The sequence below is a fragment of the Physella acuta genome, unplaced genomic scaffold, assembly GCF_028476545.2.
Source record: "Physella acuta isolate Inbredline_101_S28 unplaced genomic scaffold, ASM2847654v3 ptg000227l, whole genome shotgun sequence".
NCBI lineage: Eukaryota > Metazoa > Mollusca > Gastropoda > Physidae > Physella > Physella acuta.
Genome location: NW_026731746.1, coordinates 111,733 through 134,134, shown reverse-complemented (window position 1 = coordinate 134,134; position 22,402 = coordinate 111,733). Strand labels below are relative to the sequence as shown.

Below are 22,402 nucleotides of genomic sequence, written 5' to 3'. Positions count from 1 at the left end.
TCAATTTTGCAGTGTTTTTTTCAGACTGTTTCCTCCTCAATGGGAGGAGGGGGGGGGGGACTTGAAATTTTCGGGGGGTGGGGGAATGGGGGGACGACGACTAAATTTTCAAGTGGGGCGGACAATGGTAAAAAGTATTTTCTATATACATTTTATTTCTTTCCGAGTAAAGGACTGTAGATGCTCTTCGGTAAGGTGGACCCCCCCCCCCCACCCCCAAATGTAAAGCCTGAAAGTAGCTCTGCATGCAGACGACTTTTAAGAATAGACAAATAAATTTGGCGGTGACGTTAGTTTCTTTATTATCGCGAATCGATTATGTCATGATAATTGTATTTTGTTTTCGGCATCAGATATTAAAGTATAATGAAAGTCTATTTTTTTACTCTAGAATTAATTACTTCATTTTATTGTGTTAACTTTTACGGCTTTAAAACTAAAATGTTTCGTTTCATTTTGATAAATTGTTGTTAGTTTCACGTGACGTCACTGTATCTGCCTGTGAAATTTTTTATTTTTCTTGTGTTTCCTCTAGATAGATGGAAACAGGGCATTACCACCCCCTGTCAATTACCCCCCGGACATCCCTCGAGATTACCCCCACGGAGTAATTACCCCTTGTCAATTACCCCCCCCCCCCCCGTAATACAATAACCCCCCCCCCCCCCCCCCCCCCCTTCGACATAGCTTAAGGTACAGCTAGGCTTAGAGTTATGGTTTGGGTTAATTTTAAGGCTTGATTTAGCGTTATGATTAGGGTTAGTATGGTTGTTAGGATTAGGCTAGAGTAGGTTTTGGTTTTATTTTTAGTTTTAGGCTGAGTTGAATGCTTAGGTTTTTGTCTTTTTCTTAAGGTGAGGGTTAAGATAATATATAGGTGTTGAATGTGAGTAAGAGTTAGGATTTTAACTTGGGGGTGGGGGCTGTTGTAATTCCCGGGTGGGGGAATTGAATGAGAGGTAATTAACAAGGGGTAATTGCTCCGGGGGAGATGGGAAATACGGAGGGGGGGGGGGGGGGGAAGTCCGGGGGGTAATTGACGGAGGGGTAATGTCCTGTAGCCAGATAGATAGACAGACAGAATAGTGAAACTATTATACAGATAGATACACCATAGCAGGCAAGTTTGTAGACACACTAACAGTGAAGGGGTAGTCTGAATGATACTTTCTGCAGTTGTCATCGTATAGCAGCTCTTATCAAGTAATCGATTTATGATTTGCTCATACCATCGATGGATTTTGCTTGTGTCGTCATTTCCATTCCTGGTGGTGTTCATGTTGTATTGATTAATTCGTCTCGTATTGAGACTGAGAGGCTCCCTACACTTAACATAAACATCGTTTTAACATTGTTTTAACATGCACCCAGTGTGTGTCAGACGTCGGTAAGACGTACAGCCTGTCTGGCCTTTTTCTCTGGAAAGTTTTGATCTTGACCGCGATCAATTTAAACAAGTTAATAAAAAGTCTAGTGACAATTTAAGCGAAATTTCCTTAATTAATTTTTTTGTGACCGAACGAAAGGATATTTTTGAAAACGTTCTTCGGCAATATTGTTCTAAATTATGGCAGGAATCGATTGGTAAATTGGTAAATGTTTCAAGTCGCTAAGTGGTCTGGTTGCCGAGATATGGGCCAAAAACTGCATTTTTTCGAGGTTTTTTGGCTTTTCCGGGAAATCCAGGAAGGAAACCCGGGAATTTTTTTGGCCCACACTCATCCTCGGAACTTGCTTAACATATTTGCTTTGGAACTAGTCCTCGATATTGCTTCGTTGAGGAGGAGATAAGACTTAAAGCTGCGGACACACATCGGACACACATCGGACACACATCCATCCAGAACGAGTTAATAATCGCAATTGTCCGCATGGAAATTGCGCTAAAAAGTATGTTAGAAAAATCACTAGAGTAAATAAAAAAAAGTAAAAGTTTCCCTTTCAAACCTGACGGTCTATGGAGCAAGTGAAGTAGAGTTCACTTGTTTCTGTGACCTCGGCATATGAAGAGATAGTGTGGTCTACACTATGCCCAGCCGCCTTTACTTTCCCTAATGTGAGTTAGGTACCCATCAGAGTTGGGTGGACTCAGGAACGGTCTACTGACTTGAACCCGGATTCGAACTCAAGACTTAGCAGTCCAGCTCTCTACCGCTAGACTACTCCGTCCCCTACTTGAGTAAATAAACCTCCTAAATTTTCAAGTAATGGTCTGGGTATTGGTTCTCGTAAGGATTGTCCCTTGAGGGATACAAAACTGGGTGGGACGGCGTGGTTGGATGGTAGTGCATACGTCTGATATCCCGAAAGTCTCAAGTTTGAATCCTGGGTTCACGTTAGAAGAACTTCTGTGAAAACCCCTGCTCTGATGGATACTTGGCTCACGTTAAAGAAAGTCAAGACGACTGGACATAGTGCTGACCACGCTATCCCGTCATATGTCGTGGTAACTGAAAGAGATAAACTCTACTTCACCTACCATACGGACCATCAGGTTCATAAAGGTACTTTACCTTAAGTTATGAGGCCAACAACAGTCGCCACAAATGAGAACTAGGACGCAAGAATAATGGCGTCATCACAGCTTAGAAAATATCACTGATATTTTTCATAGTGGTGTAGACTTCAGTTTAGTTGACATAAAGAAAGATTATTTTTACACTTTTTTTTACACTGTAATAATTTCAACTTTTTAGAACACATAAGCTATTAACAAAAGAGATGCAACAGTATGTTTCATAAAACTTATTTATTCAAAACCTTTTAATATATCCCAGTACACATAGTCAGTGGCGTAGCGAGGTCGGGTGTCACCCGGTGCGGCACTTAATTGTGCCACCCCCTCAGAGGCGTAGCGACCCTCCCCGTCGAACTTTCGATTTGCACCCCCCTTCAAACTTTCGATTTGCACCCCCTCAAATATATATTTTACTATTTTTTGCCTTGGTGTCACCCCCCCCCCCCCTAAATGGTGTCACCCGGTGCGGTCCGCACCCCCCCGCCCCCCCCCCCCCCCCCCTCGCTACGCCTCTGCACATAGTGTTACATTTTTACAGAACATATCTACAATAAGACGTATAAAAATTAGAGTTCCAGCACATTCCTTGACCAGATGTATTCACCTTACTGCCAGACCCACGTCTGTACCATCACTCAACAATAAAATTAACACCCCCCCCCCCTCCCAATCTTCATTAATCAGGCTGGCGTTCCCCACCCCCCTTCACATTATTTATTATAATTAAACAATAATGTATTCTAACACGCCGCGTACAAACGAGGCTTCAAAGAGACATCCCGACATACAAGGGTGCAGCTGGTTTAACGCTTACATAGCTGAAGAGGTTCACATTATCAAGTAGCGAACAGTTGAGAGGTTCACATGATCAAGTAGCGAACAGTTGAGAGGATCACATTATCAAGTAGCGAACAGTTGAAAGGTTCACATTATCAAGTAGCGAACAGTTGAGAGGTTCACATTATCAAGTAGCGAACAGCTGAGAGGTTCACATTATCAAGTAGCGAACAGTTATCACCATTGACAATCAGGCTAGGCTATACGTAATGATGATTGTAATTTTTTAAAAGAAATACATGTGTCATTAATGTGAGATCACTTTTAAAAATGCTGCTAACTTCCTCATTGTATTAGGAGATTTTTTATAATTAGGTAAGTGAGGTAATTTGAATTTAATTATAAATGGTAATAAAAATTATATAAGCTAGGAGACTGTACCTGACTCATAGATGTATAGCGTGGACAGATGTGAATTTGATGACAATTCGTAAGCAAAGAGAATTCAACCAGAAGAGTATCAACTTTAGGGACTAATGGTGTCTAGCCTCGCTTTTGTTTCTTTATCCAAAAATTAATTTAACATGGTGAAGGAATTTAAAGAACGTTTTTACAACATACGTCTTTTTTTAAACATTTTTAAGCTCAACGTGAAGAAGAAACGACTTCATTGAATAAAAGTTGCTTTAAAGTAAAATAAACAATCGGCATTTGGCTGTGGCTGACAAGTTATTCATAATTTAAAAAAAATTTAATAAAGTATTTTGATATATACATTTATTGTATTTTGATTAAATAAAATATTAGAATAAAATATTTTTGGATGTTAGTTACCGCCACACTGTAGAATGAGTAGAATGGCTGGCTGCGATTTGCACCCCCCCCCCCCTCAAACTGTTGATTTACAACCCCCACCCCCTCAAACTTTCAATTTGTTTTTCCAACTCATTTTGGCGCCCCCTAAGGTCGGCGCCCGGGGACATATGCCCCCTCGCCCCTCCCCCCCCTCGCTACGCCTCTGTATGTAGCTTTAATTATTTATTTAAAGTAACTAGATAAAGTTTATAACCAGATGCGTAAAGATTATAGTCACCCAATTACTTAACTAGATGTGTCTCGTTTACCCCCCCCCTCCTACCATCACCTGACTAGATGTGTCCAAGGTTATAGCCCTCTCCCCCCCCAACATCAGGACCAGATGTTTCAAGGTTATAACCCCATCTCCCCCCCTCCCCCTCCCCCCACCATCACCTGAACAGATGTGTCAATGTTATAGCCCCCTCCCCCACCATATTCTGACCAGATGGTGTCAAGTTTATAACCCCTTACCCTTATCACCTGAACAGATGTGTCAAGTTTATATCCCCCCCCCCCCCTCACCATCACCTGACCAGATGTGTCAAGGTTGTAGCCCCCCCCTCCTGCACGATCACCAGACCAGATGTGTCAAGTATAACCCCCCACCTCCCCCCACAATCATCTGCCCAGATGTGTCAAGTTTATAGCCCCCTCCCTCCCCCATCACCTGACCAGATGTGTCAAGGTTACCTCCCCTTTCCTACCTACAATCACCTGACCAGATGTGTCAAGTTTATAACCCCCCCTCCCCCCAATCACCTGACCACCAGATGTAGAAGACCCATCACCTGAGCAAATGTGTCAAGTTTATAACCCCCCCTCCCCTGACCATCACCTGACCAGATGTGTCAAGTTTATCTCCCCTCCCACGACCATCACCTGACCAGATGTGTCAAGTTTATAACCCCCCCTCCCCCCCAATCACCTGACCAACAGATGTAGAAGACCCATCACCTGACCAGATGTGTCAAGTTTATAACCCCCCTCCCACGACCATCACCTGACCAGATGTGTCAAGTTTATAACCCCCCTCCCACGACCATCACCTGACCAGATGTGTCAAGTTTATAACCCCCCCCTCCCCCCAATCACCTGACCACCAGATGTAGAAGACCCCATCACCTGACCAGATGTGTCAAGTTTATAACCCCCCTCCCCTGACCATCACCTGACCAAATGTGTCAAGTTTATAACCCCCCCTCCCACGACCATCACCTGACCATATGTGTCCAAGTTTATAACCCCCTCCCCTGACCATCACCTGACCAGATGTGTCAAGTTTATAACCCCCCTCCCCACGACCATCACCTGACCAGATGTGTCAAGTTTATCTCCCCTCCCCTGACCATCACCTGACCAAATGTGTCAAGTTTATAACCCCCCCTCCCACGACCATCACCTGACCATATGTGTCAAGTTTATAACCCCCTCCCACGACCATCACCTGACCAAATGTGTCAAGTTTATAACCCCCCTCCCACGACCATCACCTGACCAGATGTGTCAAGTTATCTCCCCTCCCCTGACCATCACCTGACCAAATGTGTCAAGTTTATAACCCCCCCTCCCACGACCATCACCTGACCAAATGTGTCAAGTTTATCTCCCCTCCCCTGACCATCACCTGACCAAATGTGTCAAGTTTATAACCCCCCTCCCCCCAATCACCTGACCACCAGATGTAGAAGACCCATCACCTGACCAAATGTGTCAAGTTTATAAACCCCCTCCCCTGACCATCACCTGACCAGATGTGTCAAGTTTATAACCCCCCTCCCCCCAATCACCTGACCACCAGATGTAGAAGACCCATCACCTGACCAAATGTGTCAAGTTTATAAACCCCCTCCCCTGACCATCACCTGACCAGATGTGTCAAGTTTATAACCCCCCTTCCACGACCATCACCTGACCAGATGTGTCAAGTTTATAACCCCCCCCCCCCCTCCCCCCCATCACCTGACCAGATGTAGAAGACTCATCACCTAACCAGATGTGTCAAGGTTATAGTCCCCCCCCCTCCCCATCCCCTCCCCCCCCCCCCCCCCATCATCTGACGAGCTGTAGTAGACCCATCGCCACCAGACCCAGTAGAGACGTGACGATCGTGTAGTAGATTGAAGTGGCCGAGTTTCCCGTGACGTCAATCAGGGGCGCCACAATCCCTAGGCAGATCATGTAGCCAGTGGGCAACATGGAGGCGACCCCTGATATCGCCGCCCCTGTACTCTTGTCTGGGGTCTGTGGTGACACACATAAGAGAACAACGTGTTGAAATAGTCACATTTTGTTTTGTGGCAAAGATATGTACCTACAAGTAAAACTTTTTTCCCCTGATTAATTATATTCTACTTATATTATTTATTATCATCATCATCATCATCATCATCATTATTATGATCATTAATATCATTAATATTATTATTATTATTATTAATGGCACAGTGTATATGAAATATATAAAGATTCGCAATATGTTTGAAATGTGTGTGCGTGAGTGTTTTTATGTGAGTAATTATTACAATGAGGTAAATGCGATTGATTCTAAATTATAAGCAAATCCAACCCTACAGAGTTTCTTCCAGGCATCTCTTCGGGAGTCTCCCACCCGAACGAAATGGAATTTATATAGAAAACGTATACTTTTAACAGTGTCCGCCCCCCCCCCACCCCGGAAAATGTTGTCCCCCCCCCCCCCCCCCAGAAACTATCAAGTGCCCCCCACTCCCCGGGAGAAAAAAGTCTGGAAGAAACACTGCAACCTTAAAACGTTTCTTTCTGTTCAGACTAAAGTATCCAATTGATTCTTTATCTAACGTGCCTGCTTTACTTTAAGGACTAACATACCTGCTCTACTGTAAGGACTAACATATCTGCTCTACTGTAAGGACTAACATATCTGCTATACTGCAAGGACTAACATATCTGCTCTACTGTAAGGACTAACATATCTGCTCTACTGTAAGGACTAACTTATCTGCTCTACTGTAAGGACTAACATATCTGCTATACTGCAAGGACTAACATATCAGCTCTACTGTAAGGACTAACATATCTGCTCTACTGTAAGGACTAACATATCTGCTATACTGCAAGGACTAACATATCTGCTCTACTGTAAGGACTAACATATCTGCTCTTCTGTAAGATCTAACATATCTGCTCTACTGTAAGGACTAACATATCTGCTCTACTGGAAGGATTATCATACTGGCTCTACTGTAAGGATTAACGTACTGGCTCTACTGTAAGGATTAACGTACCTGCTCAACAGCTATCTGACAAGCAAGAATGTAAGGCACGGTATAGACGACAGTTTTGAAGAACCCACTCCACACAGCCATCATGTAAACACACCACACCTCTGCTGTTAAAGCGCACACGATGTTCACGACGATATTCCCCAAAGAAGCTATTAACATTTCCATTTTCCAGCCTGAAATAACATTAAAAAACCCAACTTTGAATAGTTGTAAGAACTCACTGTTTATAGCTAAAACTGTATGCGAACATTTTAAAATATATTCCCAAATAATTATTGTAAACAAAACATTTAACATACTTAATTCACTCAATCGATGCTTAAAGTAATACATTTAAAAAGTATACTTTAACTAGCGTGCCCATCCCCGCGCGTTGCCGCGGGGATAGAAGAAAGTCTGACGAAATATATTAGAAGGGTTTCATCGATGCGTTACCAATCCTATACTCTTAGACGTGTGGGCTCTTTTTTTCTAAAACTTAGTTATTTAAATGTAAAAAATGCCCGTGCTTGGATCATATTTGTCGGGGAACGGGTTTACCTACCGCTTGAAAGCCTTGATTGTACGTTAATCACTCACCGTTATAGTGAGGTAGAACACAATTAGGTGACCGTCCAGGTTTCACGGACGTATAAGGGCGCTCTCGAGAGCCCCCGGTTACATTACCGCAGGGGCGCCGCGTACGGAACCTTAAAAGCAGTCGTGAAAGCAGCCGCCCGTGTCGACAGTTGAAAAAAAACAACAAAGCAGAACTTTTTACTTCCCCTTAGTTTCAAATCGTTTTACAGCTAAATGGTCTGCCCTTAATATCCGTTACTAATTCGAACCGGCTCTACGATTGTAAGACTGGTGGGGTGGGGTGGTAGCGAAATGGTCAGTTGCGCATGTCTGGAGAGGGAGGGAGTGGGCGGGAGAAGGGTTAGATAGTCGGCTTGCGTCGTCTTGTCCATTAAGAGGATTATATATATATAGATACACATTTAACAAGACTTAGTTTCAATAACCTAGATAAGAACACACATTTACCAATTTTACGGAGCAAAAATTCCTGTAAAACATTACAGATAGTGTAAGAGATGTAATAAATCAAAGTCCCACTGGATCCTAGCTCAATCCCCCTCACATAGTTTTTGTACTGCAGGCTACTTGTGTCAGCTTGGGGGTCGCCTCCAAGTATACCTTCACCTGCATTCGTCCAATATAAGATGGCATTAAGGTGATGATTGAGGTATGAGATTGATAAGAACTACAAACAAAATATTGGATAATATTTAAACTAAATTTAATACGTAATATATGTGCATGATAAATGCTACAAATAAGGTAGAATTATTGGTTCAATTTTTTAAAATACATTTCTTACATTATATGCGCATGATGCATGCTACTACTAACATAGCATTTTTGGATTATTTTATAAAACAGGTTTAATACATGATATATGTGCTTGATAAATGTTGCTACTAACATAACATTATTGTATTGTTAAAAAACATTTTGATACAGAACAACCTCTCACTAAAGCTCTTGTAAGTCTTTCATTTGGCATCTATCCTTGTAGCAAGAAATATTCATTGTGCGCATAATGTGTATAAAGTTTCCTTTTCAAACCTGACGGTCTATGGGGCAGATGAAGCAGAGTTTACTTGTTTCTGAGACCTCGGCATATGAAGAGATAGTGTGGTCAGCACTATGCCCAGCCGCCTTTACTTTCCCTAACTTGAGTTAGGTACCCATCAGAGCTAGGTGGACTCAGGGACGGTCTACCGACTTGAACCCGCATTCGAACTCGAGACTTACGGGTTAGTAGTCCAGCTCTCTACTGCTAGACCACTCCGTCCCATAAGGTGTATAAAGATTCCAAATAGTGTGACGTGTGTGGTGTGTGTGTGTGTGAAGAAATGTGGATGTTCGTTCGTCATTCTTCTGTTTAAAAACTGTGTTGAGTTTGTAAACATATATTACACTAACTCTGCCTGTAAATAAACCTCTAACCAATAAAGTTGCTGAAGTAGATCTCATACGAAGTGAGGGAACTGATCAGCAAGCAACTGGACAAGCAGACGACCATCTGTTTTCTCTGACGGTGTAGGTGTCCGCAGACGCCAGACCGTGCCTTGTCCCCAGGACAAACAGTCACACTAAAAAAATAAATCTTTTTGATAACACGAATCTTTATCACAATAGTATCTTCCCTTTACAAATGTATTAAAATAGCGTCGGATTTCTTATTTTTAATTATAGAAATACAATAATTGTTAATATTGGTTGAGACATACCTAATAATTTCTTTATACGACATTCTCCTAGAGGGCTTGCAACAAAATCCAGTGGTCAGCGTAGTGGTCAGTCCTAGAGCCACCAACACCACACACAAACCTGAGAGAATAGCAGTCTGGGCAGCACTAACGTCCATAGAAGTTCCAGCGGTCAGTATGGTTCCTACCCCAACAGACCCTAATACAGCAACTAAACATCCACCTGTATTCCATAATATTTAATTTGTTTTAGTAAATGTTCTTAAAGTCATGACTATGAATGTAAAAGTAAAAGTGATGAATCTATAAATGATGTATATTTTTACAAGCTTTTATTTAGCTTGCTTCCTCTGTCTGTCGTCATAGTTCAAAACTGCCGAGCAAAATTTCTAGCACTTCTAATGACTGATTCGTTTCGAACTTGGCACTTGGATCAAGACCCGATTGAAATTTAATCTGGTATCAAATTGATTTAATTGGATGCCTGGTGCTCTACTAATTACCTCACTATCATGTTCATTTGGTGCGCAGTAAGTTTTAGTCAAGCAACTCTATTGTATTCAAATTTTCAAAGTTTAGAAAAAAAATGCATAAAACGTTTTAATACCAAGCATTTATGTATTATGCACAAAAAGGAGAAAATAAATGATTTCCTTTAAATGTAAAATAATACACTACTATTTAAATAACTATAAAGAAAAGCGTTGGTCACAATATTATCTAGTAAATACATTTACTACAAAATAAGAAGCGACCATGGCTTTTCTTTAGTTATTTAAATAGTAGTGTATTATTATATATTTAAAGAAAGTCATGTAAGTTCTTTTTTATTGCATTATTATATAAAATCTTGTTATAAAATGTTTTTAATGCATTTTTTGTTTAGAATAAATATATCTTATACAGAATAAAATCATTCTACATACCAAGAGATGACAAAAAAATTGCTTTCACTAAAACGCTTTCATGTTCTTCAATAGGCGTGGAAGCAAGGGCAAAAGTCCTTAAGAAACAATTGCTTGGTGCGTACCCACAGTCATTAAGGCTGTACCCAATCATAGCAAGTATCGCATAAAAATGTATCTCTTCATTATCAGGCTCATATCTAGAGGCATATCCAAAACCCTCCCGTTCTGTTAAATTTGATGAATATGTTGATTGATTTATATATGACAATGAATTCAGCTCAGGATAATGCGTTGTCTTTGTGATGAACGCATTTCTTTGTGATACTTCTTTGTTGTCATCAGCGTATACAAACAGCTTGAGACAGTTCGCTGTAAGGACTACTAGCGTGCCAGTCAGCTGTAAACACACGGAGCCGATCAGAAGTTTCGCCTTGAACAGTATCGATACTGCGAGTTTGTCTATGAAATATCCAACCGTGGGAATAAACAGCAGACTGCACACAGCACCAACGATTCCAGAAAGAGAGGAATAACGGACGGGAACGCCCAAAGTCTGGACGTTAGCTATCATGACGATCATCTCCATGGTGATACAGGACTCAATGCCAAGCATGGCCGCTACAAGAAACGTCTGGAACACACCACGGGACTTCATCGTTGCAGAATAAAATATCCTGTTATACTTTATCCGTTTTCTTTTTTTTTTCACATCACTTTGTAAATTTAAACACAAGTTCTAAAAACATGGAAACTGATACAACGCTTATTTTATTAGGATGCATTAGGCAGTATGAAAGGCATGAACAACACTCGTTATGAAACATAGTCAATAATTTATTCAAGTAGGTCGTTGAGGCAATACACGTAACTTCAAAGGCAGCTGTTCAACGGTTCAGCGCAAACATGAAGTATCGTGACATCGCTCCGGGGTGGGGAGGGGGGGGGGGGGGGGTTTGAAAATTTTAATTTTCACAAGAAAATTTTAAAAATTATTAGTTCTAGACTTTTCTGTGATAAACAATTAAACGTCAATTGCAGTTGAATGATGTGGATTGAGGGGGGGGGGGGGGGTGCAAATGGAAATCTCGAGGGGGGGGGGGTGCCAATGGAAATCTCGAGGGGGTGCAAATCGAAAAGTTTGTCCCCGGGCGCTGGGAAGGGTCGCTCTGGTATATGGTGTCACCAGGTGCGGACAGCAACTCCCCCCCCCCCCCCCCCCCCCGCTTTGTGAACACGCATCTCTCTACCAAAGTACTTATTGTTAAAAAAAAAAAAGAACTGAAGCACATTTTATTTTATTCAAATTTTTTGGGGCCCATTATACAATCAACAAATGATCAACTCAAAGTTCTTTAACACTACGAGGGGTGTCGACCTCCAGTGTACAGATGTTGCCTCTTGATGTTAACACGTAGTCTACTCTAATATCTATCGACGGTTGCAAGCATCGAGGTTTACTTGATCCATTGTTATTCATTTTTTTTTCATTTCATAGAATATTTTAATCACAACTAGTATATATACATTGTATATATATATATATATATATATATATATATATATATATATATATATATATATATATATATATATATATATATATATTCATATATCTCAATAAGTTTCAAATATATATTTGTATGTCAGGACTGTAAACATTACCTGAGTGAACATTCAAACTGTTTTAAATGAATCAACAGAAGACTGATGTTTATGGTTTAATCCACGATGTCATTTAAGCATCAGATTTAATTAAAGCGGAGGATTACCGCCAACCCCAGCAAACACGTGACAGCCGTGTAGTAGACGGGGGTGGCCGGGCTGCCTGTGACGTCAATCAGGGGTCCCATGACGGCGGTGGTGACGATGAAGGCCGCGGGTAACATGGAGGCGACGGCTGACATGACGCGCCCTGTGTTCCGGTCACCTGACTGGAGGATTAAGACAACACACTTACATACATAATGGCTTGCTGTATGTTGGTAGACTTTCTTCGGGGGGGGGGGGGGGGGGGAGGGGGGAGGACACTGTTAAAAGTATATATTTTCTATATAAATTATATAAATTTCATTTCGGAGGGGGGGGGGGGGGCTTGGCCTACCCCGAAGAGATGCCTGGAAGAAACTCTGGTTGGGCGGTAGAGCGTTCGGCTGCTAACTCAAAAGTCTTAATTTCGAATGCCGGGCTCGAGTTTGTCTGACGTCACTGAGTCCAGCAGCTGTTATGCAAACCTGAGGCCTCATGGAAAGTAAAGGCGGATGGGTATAGGGCTGGTAAGTAGGTCACCAACCAGCTCTACGGCCCATTAAAACCTGCATGAGCCATATAACTGGTTGATGACCTACTTACCAGCCCTATAGTGCTGACTGCACTATCCCTTCATATTTCATTACAGATAAACCCTACTTCATCTTCAATTTTGACTGTCAGGTCCGATTGTGTAACTACTTAGGAATTAAAATACAGAAACTGTAGAACACACGTTATAAATCCGAAGCATCTTTTAAAGTTAACAATTTTTTAAAACACAATTTAAAAAAATAAATTAGTTACAGACTTTTGAGCCAGAAGTCATGGCATACACTTACATCGCAAACACAATTAAAACGAGTGTTGCCTAATATTAATTAAAATGAAATATTACCTGTACCACAGCTGTTTGATTGGCTAGTATAAAAGGCACAGTGAGAACGACTGTTCTAAAAATACCATCACAAACAGCCGTCAGGTAGAAAGTCCAAAGCGATGACGTGAGACCACACAACAGATTGCACACGAAGTATGCAGCACATGTTGCAAACAGCTCCGTTCTCCAGCCTGTAGAGGTATGCAGAAATATATGGGGTAACATAATGCAGAGGCGTCGCGAAGCGGAGGGGAGGGGGGGGGGGGGGTGCGGACCGCACCGTGTGACACCATTTAGGGAGGAGGTGACACCAAGACCAAAAAAAAAGGCAAGATATATAGATTAAATGTTTTTTGCCAGGCTAGTTCAATGAATGGTTAATTAGAGTTAAAAAAATATTTTAAAAGTACATAATGACTATTGCGACACGGGGGTAGGGGGGGGGGGTAGGGGGGGGGACGACACCATGACGTAAACAGGCAAACTACATAGGCCTATAACTTAAATATATACCTTCTACTGGCACATATATGTGTATAAGCTTTAATCACTGCAGACGTAATAGTAACGATGTCTATTTAAAGTCTGTCAATAATACCGTTCAATGTAGCATTGATGTCTCTACAGGTGTTATGATGTCACCCCCCATCCTCTTGTAATAAATGTCGATTCGTACTTAAAAGACTATTTAACTTTAATTAATCATTAATGGATCAGGTAAAAAGGCATTTTTCTTCTGTACATTTTGTAATTTTTTGCCCTGGCGTCACCCCCCCCCCTAAATGATGTTCGCCCCCAGCACCCGCCCTCGCTACGCCCCTGCATCAGATAACTGAAACTACATGAACTTTAATGTTGTCCCCCATCCCGCTACCTGTACCGGAAGATGTCTTTCTGTTTTTTATTATTATAATATACTAGCGTACCCGTCCCCGCGCGTTGCCGCGGGGATAGAAGAAAGTTTGACGAAATATATTAGGATTTCACCAACGCGTTATCAATTATAATTATATGTTCTTAGACGCGTGACCTTCTTTTCTAAAAATGAGTTATTTAAATGTAAACAATGCCTGCGCTTTGATCATAAATATCAGGACATCATCTCCCCAAAGTTTCATGGTACACGGATGAACGGTGTGAAACCGAAATTTTATAAACCGTATATAGAGAAAAATCGCAGCCTCCCGTGGCGCCACCCTTGCGAAATTAAAAAAGGATTTTTTTATAGAACCCTTCCCTATATTGTTCTATTCAACTCCCCCAAAGTCTCATGGCTTTCGAATAACGGTGTCACACCAGAATCGACTTTTATTTTTATATACCGTATATAGAGAAAAATCGCAACCTCCCGTGGCGCCGCCCTTGCGAAATTAAAAATGATTCTTTTACAGAACCCTTCCCTAGAGTTTTATAATGAAATCCCCAAAGTTTTCATGAACGATGCCAAACCAAAATCGACTTTATTTTTATGTACCGTTAATCGAAAAAATAAATCGCGCCCTATCGGGGCGCCACCCCTGCGAATTTGAATTTTTTTTTTCGCAGAAACCTCCCCAGGAATATTCTCAACAACTTCCCAAAGTTTCACGGCGATGTGATTAGAGGTGTAGTAATGCATAAAGGACAAACACACAGACACACAGACACACATACATTGCTTTATATATATATATATATATATATAATTAAAGATTTAACCATTCAGAAAAAGCAAACTTTCTCATTAAATTTTGCTTTAATTTTTAAATTGAGTCACATTGTGCCCCTCTCCGTCTAAGCTAGCTACGCGTTGAGATCAAGAAATTAAATATTTCATATTTCCCACATTTTGCCTTGTGTTGATTTAGACTGACAGTTTAATTCTTTACACTAATTAATTACCAGTTAATTTGTTGAGTGGAGAGCGACGTCATTTAAAAATCTATAGTAACACGTATATTTTAATTCTGTAAATGACGCACAGATGGTGCAGTCTGTTCAAACTATGTAAAGTGTTTACTCTGAATATTGATTATAACTCGATTAAAACATAATTACATTCACAGCTGCAAAGTAATTTAAAAAACTTTTTTTTTCTATTAAAAAAAAGAACAAAATATTGGAACGAAACAAACATGTTTTTTACCGATTCTCGCAAGCATAATTTCCTGGCAACTGTTGAAGAGAGTGAATGAGACGTAATAAATCAAAGTCCCACTGGATCCTATCTCAATCCCCCTCACATAGTTTTTGTACTGCTGGCTGCTTGTGTCAGCTTGGGGGTCGCCTCCAAGTATACCTTCACCTTAAAAAAATAGTTTCGTTTACATTATTTACTAACAAAGGCATTAATTTAAATCAAAGTATGAAAGATTCTTTTCCCCCTCCAACATAATTAAGTAGTACGTGGCAACTTGATACGCGCCATATAGGCCGTTGACTGCGATTTCAGCCTGCTTCTGTTTCTAGAATATCTCCCATAGCCTTTATCCAACCAAGAGAACCGACTACAAGGCAGCAGTTGCTTGATTTTGGAGTTGTCTCTACCTATCAAGCCTCATCTGCCCGGGGGTTCGAAAAGACCTACCATATATCTTTAAATATAAATAAGTTTTGTTATTTATATCAGGAAGCATATAAATTATGCATTCATGTTTTACTTTGATAAGAGATAGTATGGAGTATTGGTCTTGAATATTACCGCCTGAAATGTGAAATAATAGTTGTCGGATACTCTACTAGTATCAAATGTTTGAAAACACCACAACGTATATACATATATATATATATATATATATATATATATATATATATATATATATATATATATATATATATATATATAATATAATATATAAAGCTCAGTTCTGTATGTAAAAATGCATATGTTTGTCGTTGGTCTTGTATGGATTTAAGTGTTAGACAATTATCGTGCGCATTTGTCTAAATTTATGAGTTAAAAAATTACTATTGAAAGTGTTGGGAAATAATTTTCATTTTTCAAATTACAGTAAAAATTGTCGGTATGTTCATTAAACACAAGTTTTAAAAAAAATATCATCTTTTACAAAAATTCTAATTATCTCTTTATTTAGTCCAATAGCACCTACTTCCCTTTGATAAATTAGGAAAACACAATTACTTCCCTTTATAAAACATTGCATTAGTCGAAAATAATTTACTTTTTAATTACTTTGTTTTGGTGTTGGGAAAAAAAAATTACATAATTAGCGGGGATTGATCAAGTGCAAATGTTGTAGGTATTTTACGGATAAGCTTGGAGTATTAAAATTGTTCATTAAATTGAAACAGGCGCGTTCGTTTAAGTGAGTGCAAAAGACTATGAATAAGTTGGGGATAGTCGTTCATTAAGCTAAAACAGGTGATTCCGCACCGGGCGTTTATGTTCGCGTTAGTGTTTTCTTTGTGTTTAGGTGGGTTTGCGTTAATGGTTGCGTTTTGATTTGGTTCGTTTTTGTTCTTTCTTTTTTCGTTTTTGTTTGTGTTTTTTTGTTTGGGTTTGTATTTGTGTTTTTGGTTGGTTTTGAGTTTGGATTTGGTTTGTTTTCGTTTGCTTTTTCGTTGTTTTTTTGTGTGTTGGTATTGGTGTTTGTGGTTGGGTTTGTTGTTAGGTTTTTGTTTTCGTTTGCTTTTTTGTTTTTTTTTCTTTGTGTTTGTATTGGTGTTTGTGGTTGTGGTTGGGTTTGTTGTTAGGTTTTTGTTTTCGTTTGTATTTGTAATTGTGTTAGCGTTATGTTTGCGTTTTGTTGTTTTGGTTGGTTGTGGTTTGGGTGGGCAATGCCGGGTTTATGATGATTACTAAACACACAGGTAATGGTCTTTAACAGAAAGGTTTTTCACAGAAGCCAGAGCTGGGCCTGGCCGGGACGGCTAGTATATATATATTATACACATATACAGTAACTGCTTGTCATTTACTCACCTACAAATTTCGCCATATATGTCTCGAATGAACATACAGACGCCATCAAAAAGAAAGTGGATACATTGATAACAATCTGCTTCCTCTGACCGTATATTTTCATCAACAAACCAGACCTGATTTGAACTTTGTCCGATCCATCTTCTATACACACGCTTTTTCTGTAATCAGTTGAATATCTTTGCGTGGTCTTTTCAGTTAGTTAACAGATGTAGGCATATAATCTTCATAGTTTAAAGAAAATCAGAACAATGAATTTGGTTATACCGTCTAAAGATTTTATCAGTATATCAGTATTAAGTGGCCTAAGCCAGGGGTCGGCAACCTTTTGAAGCGGAAGAGCCAAAAGTTACAATTTTCTAAATTTTCCTGGTTTTAAAGAGCAACTAACATTTTTTTTATTTCAAATATTTTATTTTTTTATTAAGATTATTAGTATTTGTTCAAGGAGCTGGAGAGCCGCATCTTGATATCAAAAGAGCCGCATGCGGCTCGCGAGCCGCAGGTTGCCGACCCCTGGCCTAAGCGGTAGAGTGTTAGGAAGCGAACCGAAAGTCTCGAGTTCGAATCCGGATTAGAGTTAGAACGCCACTGATTCCACCTAGCTGTGATGGGCAACTTATTATTGCTAGGTAAAGTAAAAGTGGCTGCGCAAAATGCTGACCATACCCTCCCTTCATATTCTGAATTCTAGAAACATAGAACTTCACTTCATCTGCCCAAAAAATCGATAGTCTAAAGAGAATTCTTTACTTTTACTTTTCAATCCGGTGTTACAAAAAGTTTGAAACTTACTCAACGAATTCCTCATAAGCAAATCCCTTGTAGGGCGGGCTGGTGAATGAGGTGGTCAGCGAAACAGACAGACTGACAGCTAACAGCAGACAGCAGAAAGCCGAGAGGAAAGCACCATTGGCCGCGATGATGTCATGTGTTGTTCCCGCGGTCAAGGCCGATCCTAGACCAACTGACCCTAACACGGCCACCATACAGCCTCCTGGAACAGAAGTGTGGGGTAGTCTAGAGATGTGTGGGACAGTATAAGATGTGTGGGACAGTCTAGAGATGTGTGGGACAGTCTAAGATGTGTGGGACAGTTTACATAATGTATTGGGCAGTCTACCTATTTGTGGAACCATCTAGAGTAAATACCAATTGATATGATTTTAAAGTAAACCCCGCCGCTTGTCATACATACCTATTACTTTAAGATATGTTAGCCGGCGTGGCATTTCGTAAACAAACAAATTGAACAATTTAAAGTAAATAAAACAGAGTATTTAGCTTGATCAAGTTGTCTCAGTAGTGATAAAACTCTAGTGTTAAACTTACAGACACATTAAACAATATTGTATTAGTGCTCCTGACAGTGGCGTAGCCAGGAATTGGTCATGGGAGGGGTTCAAATATTTTTCCATATGTATAAATTATATATATATATATATATATATATATATATATATATATATATATATATATATATATATATATATATATATATATATATATATATACATATATATATATATATATATATATATATATATATATATATATATATATATATATATATATATATATATATATATATATATATATAGGGATGTAGTCCATTGGAGGGGTTATTATCCCTCCTTACCTACGCCATTGGCTCCTGAATTAAAGTGTGACTCACCCAAAGAAGCAGCGAAGCTTGACTTGACGAGAATGCCTGAGTGCTCCTCCGGACAAACACAAGCCAGACAAAATGTCTTGAAAAAACAAAAACTGATGGAATTTCCGAAATCGATTAAACCAAATCCCACCAACACCAGTAGCGTGTAGGAAACAAATCCTTCTGTTGATGTGTCATAATCCAATCTACCGTAAAAACTTACATTTCTCTGTTGAAAAGGATCGGGTACATCAGAAAATGGTGGTGTATACGATACAGCTAAGGTCCGTTCCCAAACGTGTGAAGTCGTATTTACATGTTGATCTATTGTAGACACGTTTCTCAACGCGCTGACATCGTACACAAAAAGTTTGAGACAATTCGCTATGAGAACTAAAAGCGAACCAGTCATCTGTAGAGAAATGGACACGACCAAAATCTTCGCCTTGGAGAGTTTCGACGTTGCCAGTTTGTCCGTCAGAATTCCTAGGACAGGGGTCAGCACCAAGCCGCATGAAGCTCCAACTGTGGCTGGCAGAGAGGAATAACTGACCGGAACTCCCAAAGTCTGGACATCGGCCATCATGAGGATCATTTCAAATGCCACACATCCTTCGATGCCCGACATGGCAGCCACCAGAAAGAACTCACGAATCATCAGAGGCAGATTCATGTTTAAACGATTCTTGTACAAACCTACTCTTAAAATACGCACCAAGAAGCTTCAGTTGTATAGAATTTTTTTTTAGATGTAGGCCAGAAAAATATTAAAACAAAATAATTTTAATTTGGTGAATGCGATTCGACACTACGGCTAAACCAACAAGTAAGTGCCTACTCAACGCTATAGGCTATAGTTCAGATGTGCCTAAAAATGTTAAATTTTGCCAAATTATTCATACATATGTCACAAAATTATTTCAAAACATGGGCCTTAAGTATTCGTATTGATAGTCAAGCACCCGTGAAGTTCATACAATCATGAATAATGGGTCAATTTGATCCTCTGTGTGCTGATGTTAATTATGTATGTACAGATGAGTCACTGAATTGACAAAATATAAGCCTAGGTATTGTAACATTTACCTCTACTGCTGTTGTATTGTTGTGTGTGTAAGTTTGAGGCCTAAAACAAGGCAGATTGTCCGGTTTTATTTTACATTTTATTTTTACGTGGACAAGTAAGAGCTTCACTATAGCAGTTACTGATGGGAAGGTTGACCATTTGATGCTCCCAAACCAACATCTGTTCACTCAATTACATAGTCCTTTTTTTGATTGTCTCAGACTAAACAAAATACATGCTTTTAAATGTACACACGCATGTTGAACGCCATGCGTTGTTAACCTTTTCATATAACAGATTCAAGAAGAATAAAACAAGCTGAACTTTCACTTGCATGTCGGCTGTAGTGATGAAAATCCAATAAAATATCCTCTAATGGTACAGAGTAAATGCTCTTTCTGTTGAATGTTCAAATTAAACGTTCAATTAAAATATAACAAATGTCTATAAAATATAACAAATGTCTATAAAATATAACACATTTCTATAAAATATAACAAATGTCTATAAAATATAACAAATGTCTATAAAATATAACAAATGTCATTAAATCAGTTTATACTGATCCAAAGCTGCTGCCAATAATCAGTCTCTTTTTCCCCGTGAGTGCTTATAAATATTATGTAGGTCTATGTTCGGAAAGGCATTTAGTTTACGAAATCCTCACCGACAAGGCTAGACTAGATAGAAACCATGTCTTCAGATGGTCATTTAGTTTACGAAATGTTCATCATTGTGGTTATGCTAGATAGAAACCCTGTCTTCAGATGGTCATTTAGTTTACGAAATGTTCATCATTGTGGTTATGCTAGATAGAAACCCTGTATTCAGATGGTCATTTAGTTTACCAAATGTTCACCGACAAGGCTAGACTAGACAGAAACCCTGTCTTCAGACGGCGATAGAAGATATACTAGGCAGTATGATGACCTAGTGATCGAGATATATTGTCTGTGTTTAATGTAATTAGTGTGGTGATATTTCTACAGCTTGCGTGCAGCCAAAAAAAGACTTGAATATTGGCATAATGAATTAGCTTAACGTACTTAAGAATCACAAATTGTCTACATTAAAAATATATTAAAGTAAACGTATAATTGAGCGCCAGTTTTCACGCCGTTCAACACGTTCAAGCCACATAGAGAGTTGAAAATCACAGGTGGATGTATTACATTTCAGGACAACAAATGATCAAATTCGCTGAATTCATAAAGCACCATAATTAAAGTAAATACGTATTTAATTATATCACATAACTGCCAATTCAAACCAAGAATATATATATATATATATATATATATATATATATATATATATATATATATATATATATATATATATATATATATATATATGACCAATAAATCTGCAATCGTTCCACATACACATAAATACACACGCAGACTAACACAACATCAGCACACAGACACACACACACACACATATATATATATATATATATATATATATATATATATATATATATATATATATATATATATATATATAGTTGACATTCTGATTAAAAACAAAAGCATTGTTTACTACGCGTCAAAAGAGAAGATATTTTAATTACAAAAAAAACAGACAAACAGTAGTGTAACTTAATACGCTTGTTTGGTCCGTCAGCTCATTATAAATTCTAGTATCTCCCTGCTAATTCCTTTTATTAATTTAACCCACTATATTTCTAATTAAAATGATTTTTCAGTATTTGTGATTAGTATCTTACCATCAATACCAGTGGTTCTCAACTTGGGGCCTGTATGTTTTATGAACCATGAAACTGTATGATGTCTGTATAGGCACAGATTTATATGAAAAATGGTTGTAAGTTCATCATTCATTAGATTTGAAGTTGGGTAATCTAGTTGGTGTATTATGCTAAAAGTAAGAGTTTCCCAGACATACTACAATGTATAGAACCATGAACCACAACAAAAGTGTATAATTTTAATGAGATTTAGAAGATTAGAAGTGAGATTAAGATATCATATTTAGAATATCCAGGGCCAGCAAATTATAAATAAGCTGTTGTTTACGTTAGTTGACGTATAAGTTGTAGTAGGGGAGATAACTGCAGTTCAAGTGTTGGATCTGATTGCGTGCAGTGAGTTATAGAACTTGATAACATATTTAGACTATATTTGAGTGAGTGAGTGAGTGAGTGAGTTATACAATTCTGCAAAATATTCGTACAAATGCTTTACGCATTATTTGGTTTAAACGTTTAAGTGAAATTCTCTTTGAAAATTCCGGCTCATATTCGGCTTTAAGGTGCATAGTTAAGATTAGAAAAGATTCTGCTTTGAATCCTCGGTTGTCACACAGTAACCAATCTTACTCTTCATTTACCATGCAACAAGATTGAGCTAGTCTTAAAGGAGGATATAAAGACTAAAACTGTATTATATTGACTATACAGATATTATATGTTTTCTAAGAATCATTTTAAACGAGTGTTCTTAAAATGAATAAGCAATTCTTGTTAAACTATACGGTTGACCTACCATTGCACTATTACAGTGTTTTTGCAGATAAAAATAGACACA

The 22,402-nt window shown here is 38.9% G+C and overlaps 1 protein-coding gene and 1 long non-coding RNA gene across 2 annotated transcripts; both read right to left on the bottom strand.

Moving 5' to 3' along the window:
* Positions 1–6,202: 6,202 nt before the first annotated feature.
* On the bottom strand, positions 6,203–11,237 carry LOC131938000 (solute carrier family 45 member 3). Its single transcript, XM_059295798.1, has 6 exons — positions 10,601–11,237; positions 9,696–9,897; positions 9,412–9,557; positions 8,443–8,601; positions 7,417–7,589; positions 6,203–6,394 (listed from the first exon to the last, which is right to left on the bottom strand). Exons 1-6 carry the CDS (start codon positions 11,235–11,237, stop codon positions 6,203–6,205), a joined length of 1,509 nt encoding a protein of 502 aa, XP_059151781.1.
* Positions 11,238–12,259: 1,022 nt separating this feature from the next.
* Positions 12,260–15,478, bottom strand: LOC131938009 (uncharacterized). Its single transcript, XR_009386269.1, has 4 exons — positions 15,334–15,478; positions 13,227–13,399; positions 12,684–12,813; positions 12,260–12,513 (listed from the first exon to the last, which is right to left on the bottom strand). It is a non-coding gene; the product is annotated as an uncharacterized LOC131938009 (long non-coding RNA).
* Between the last annotated feature and the right edge of the window lie 6,924 nt (positions 15,479–22,402).

What these genes read in the sequence shown, in the direction of transcription:
- LOC131938000 (XM_059295798.1), bottom strand. Translation starts at nt 11,237, where the DNA reads ATGAAGTCCCGTGGTGTGTTCCAGACGTTTCTTGTAGCGGCCATGCTT. An exon ending in AATTTTTTTGTCATCTCTTG is followed by an intron (nt 9,898 to 10,600) that starts GTATGTAGAATG and finishes TATGGAATACAG; the next exon opens with GTGGATGTTTAGTTGCTGTA. An exon ending in ATTTTTGCTCCGTAAAATTG is followed by an intron (nt 7,590 to 8,442) that starts GTAAATGTGTGT and finishes ATGTTATTTCAG; the next exon opens with GCTGGAAAATGGAAATGTTA.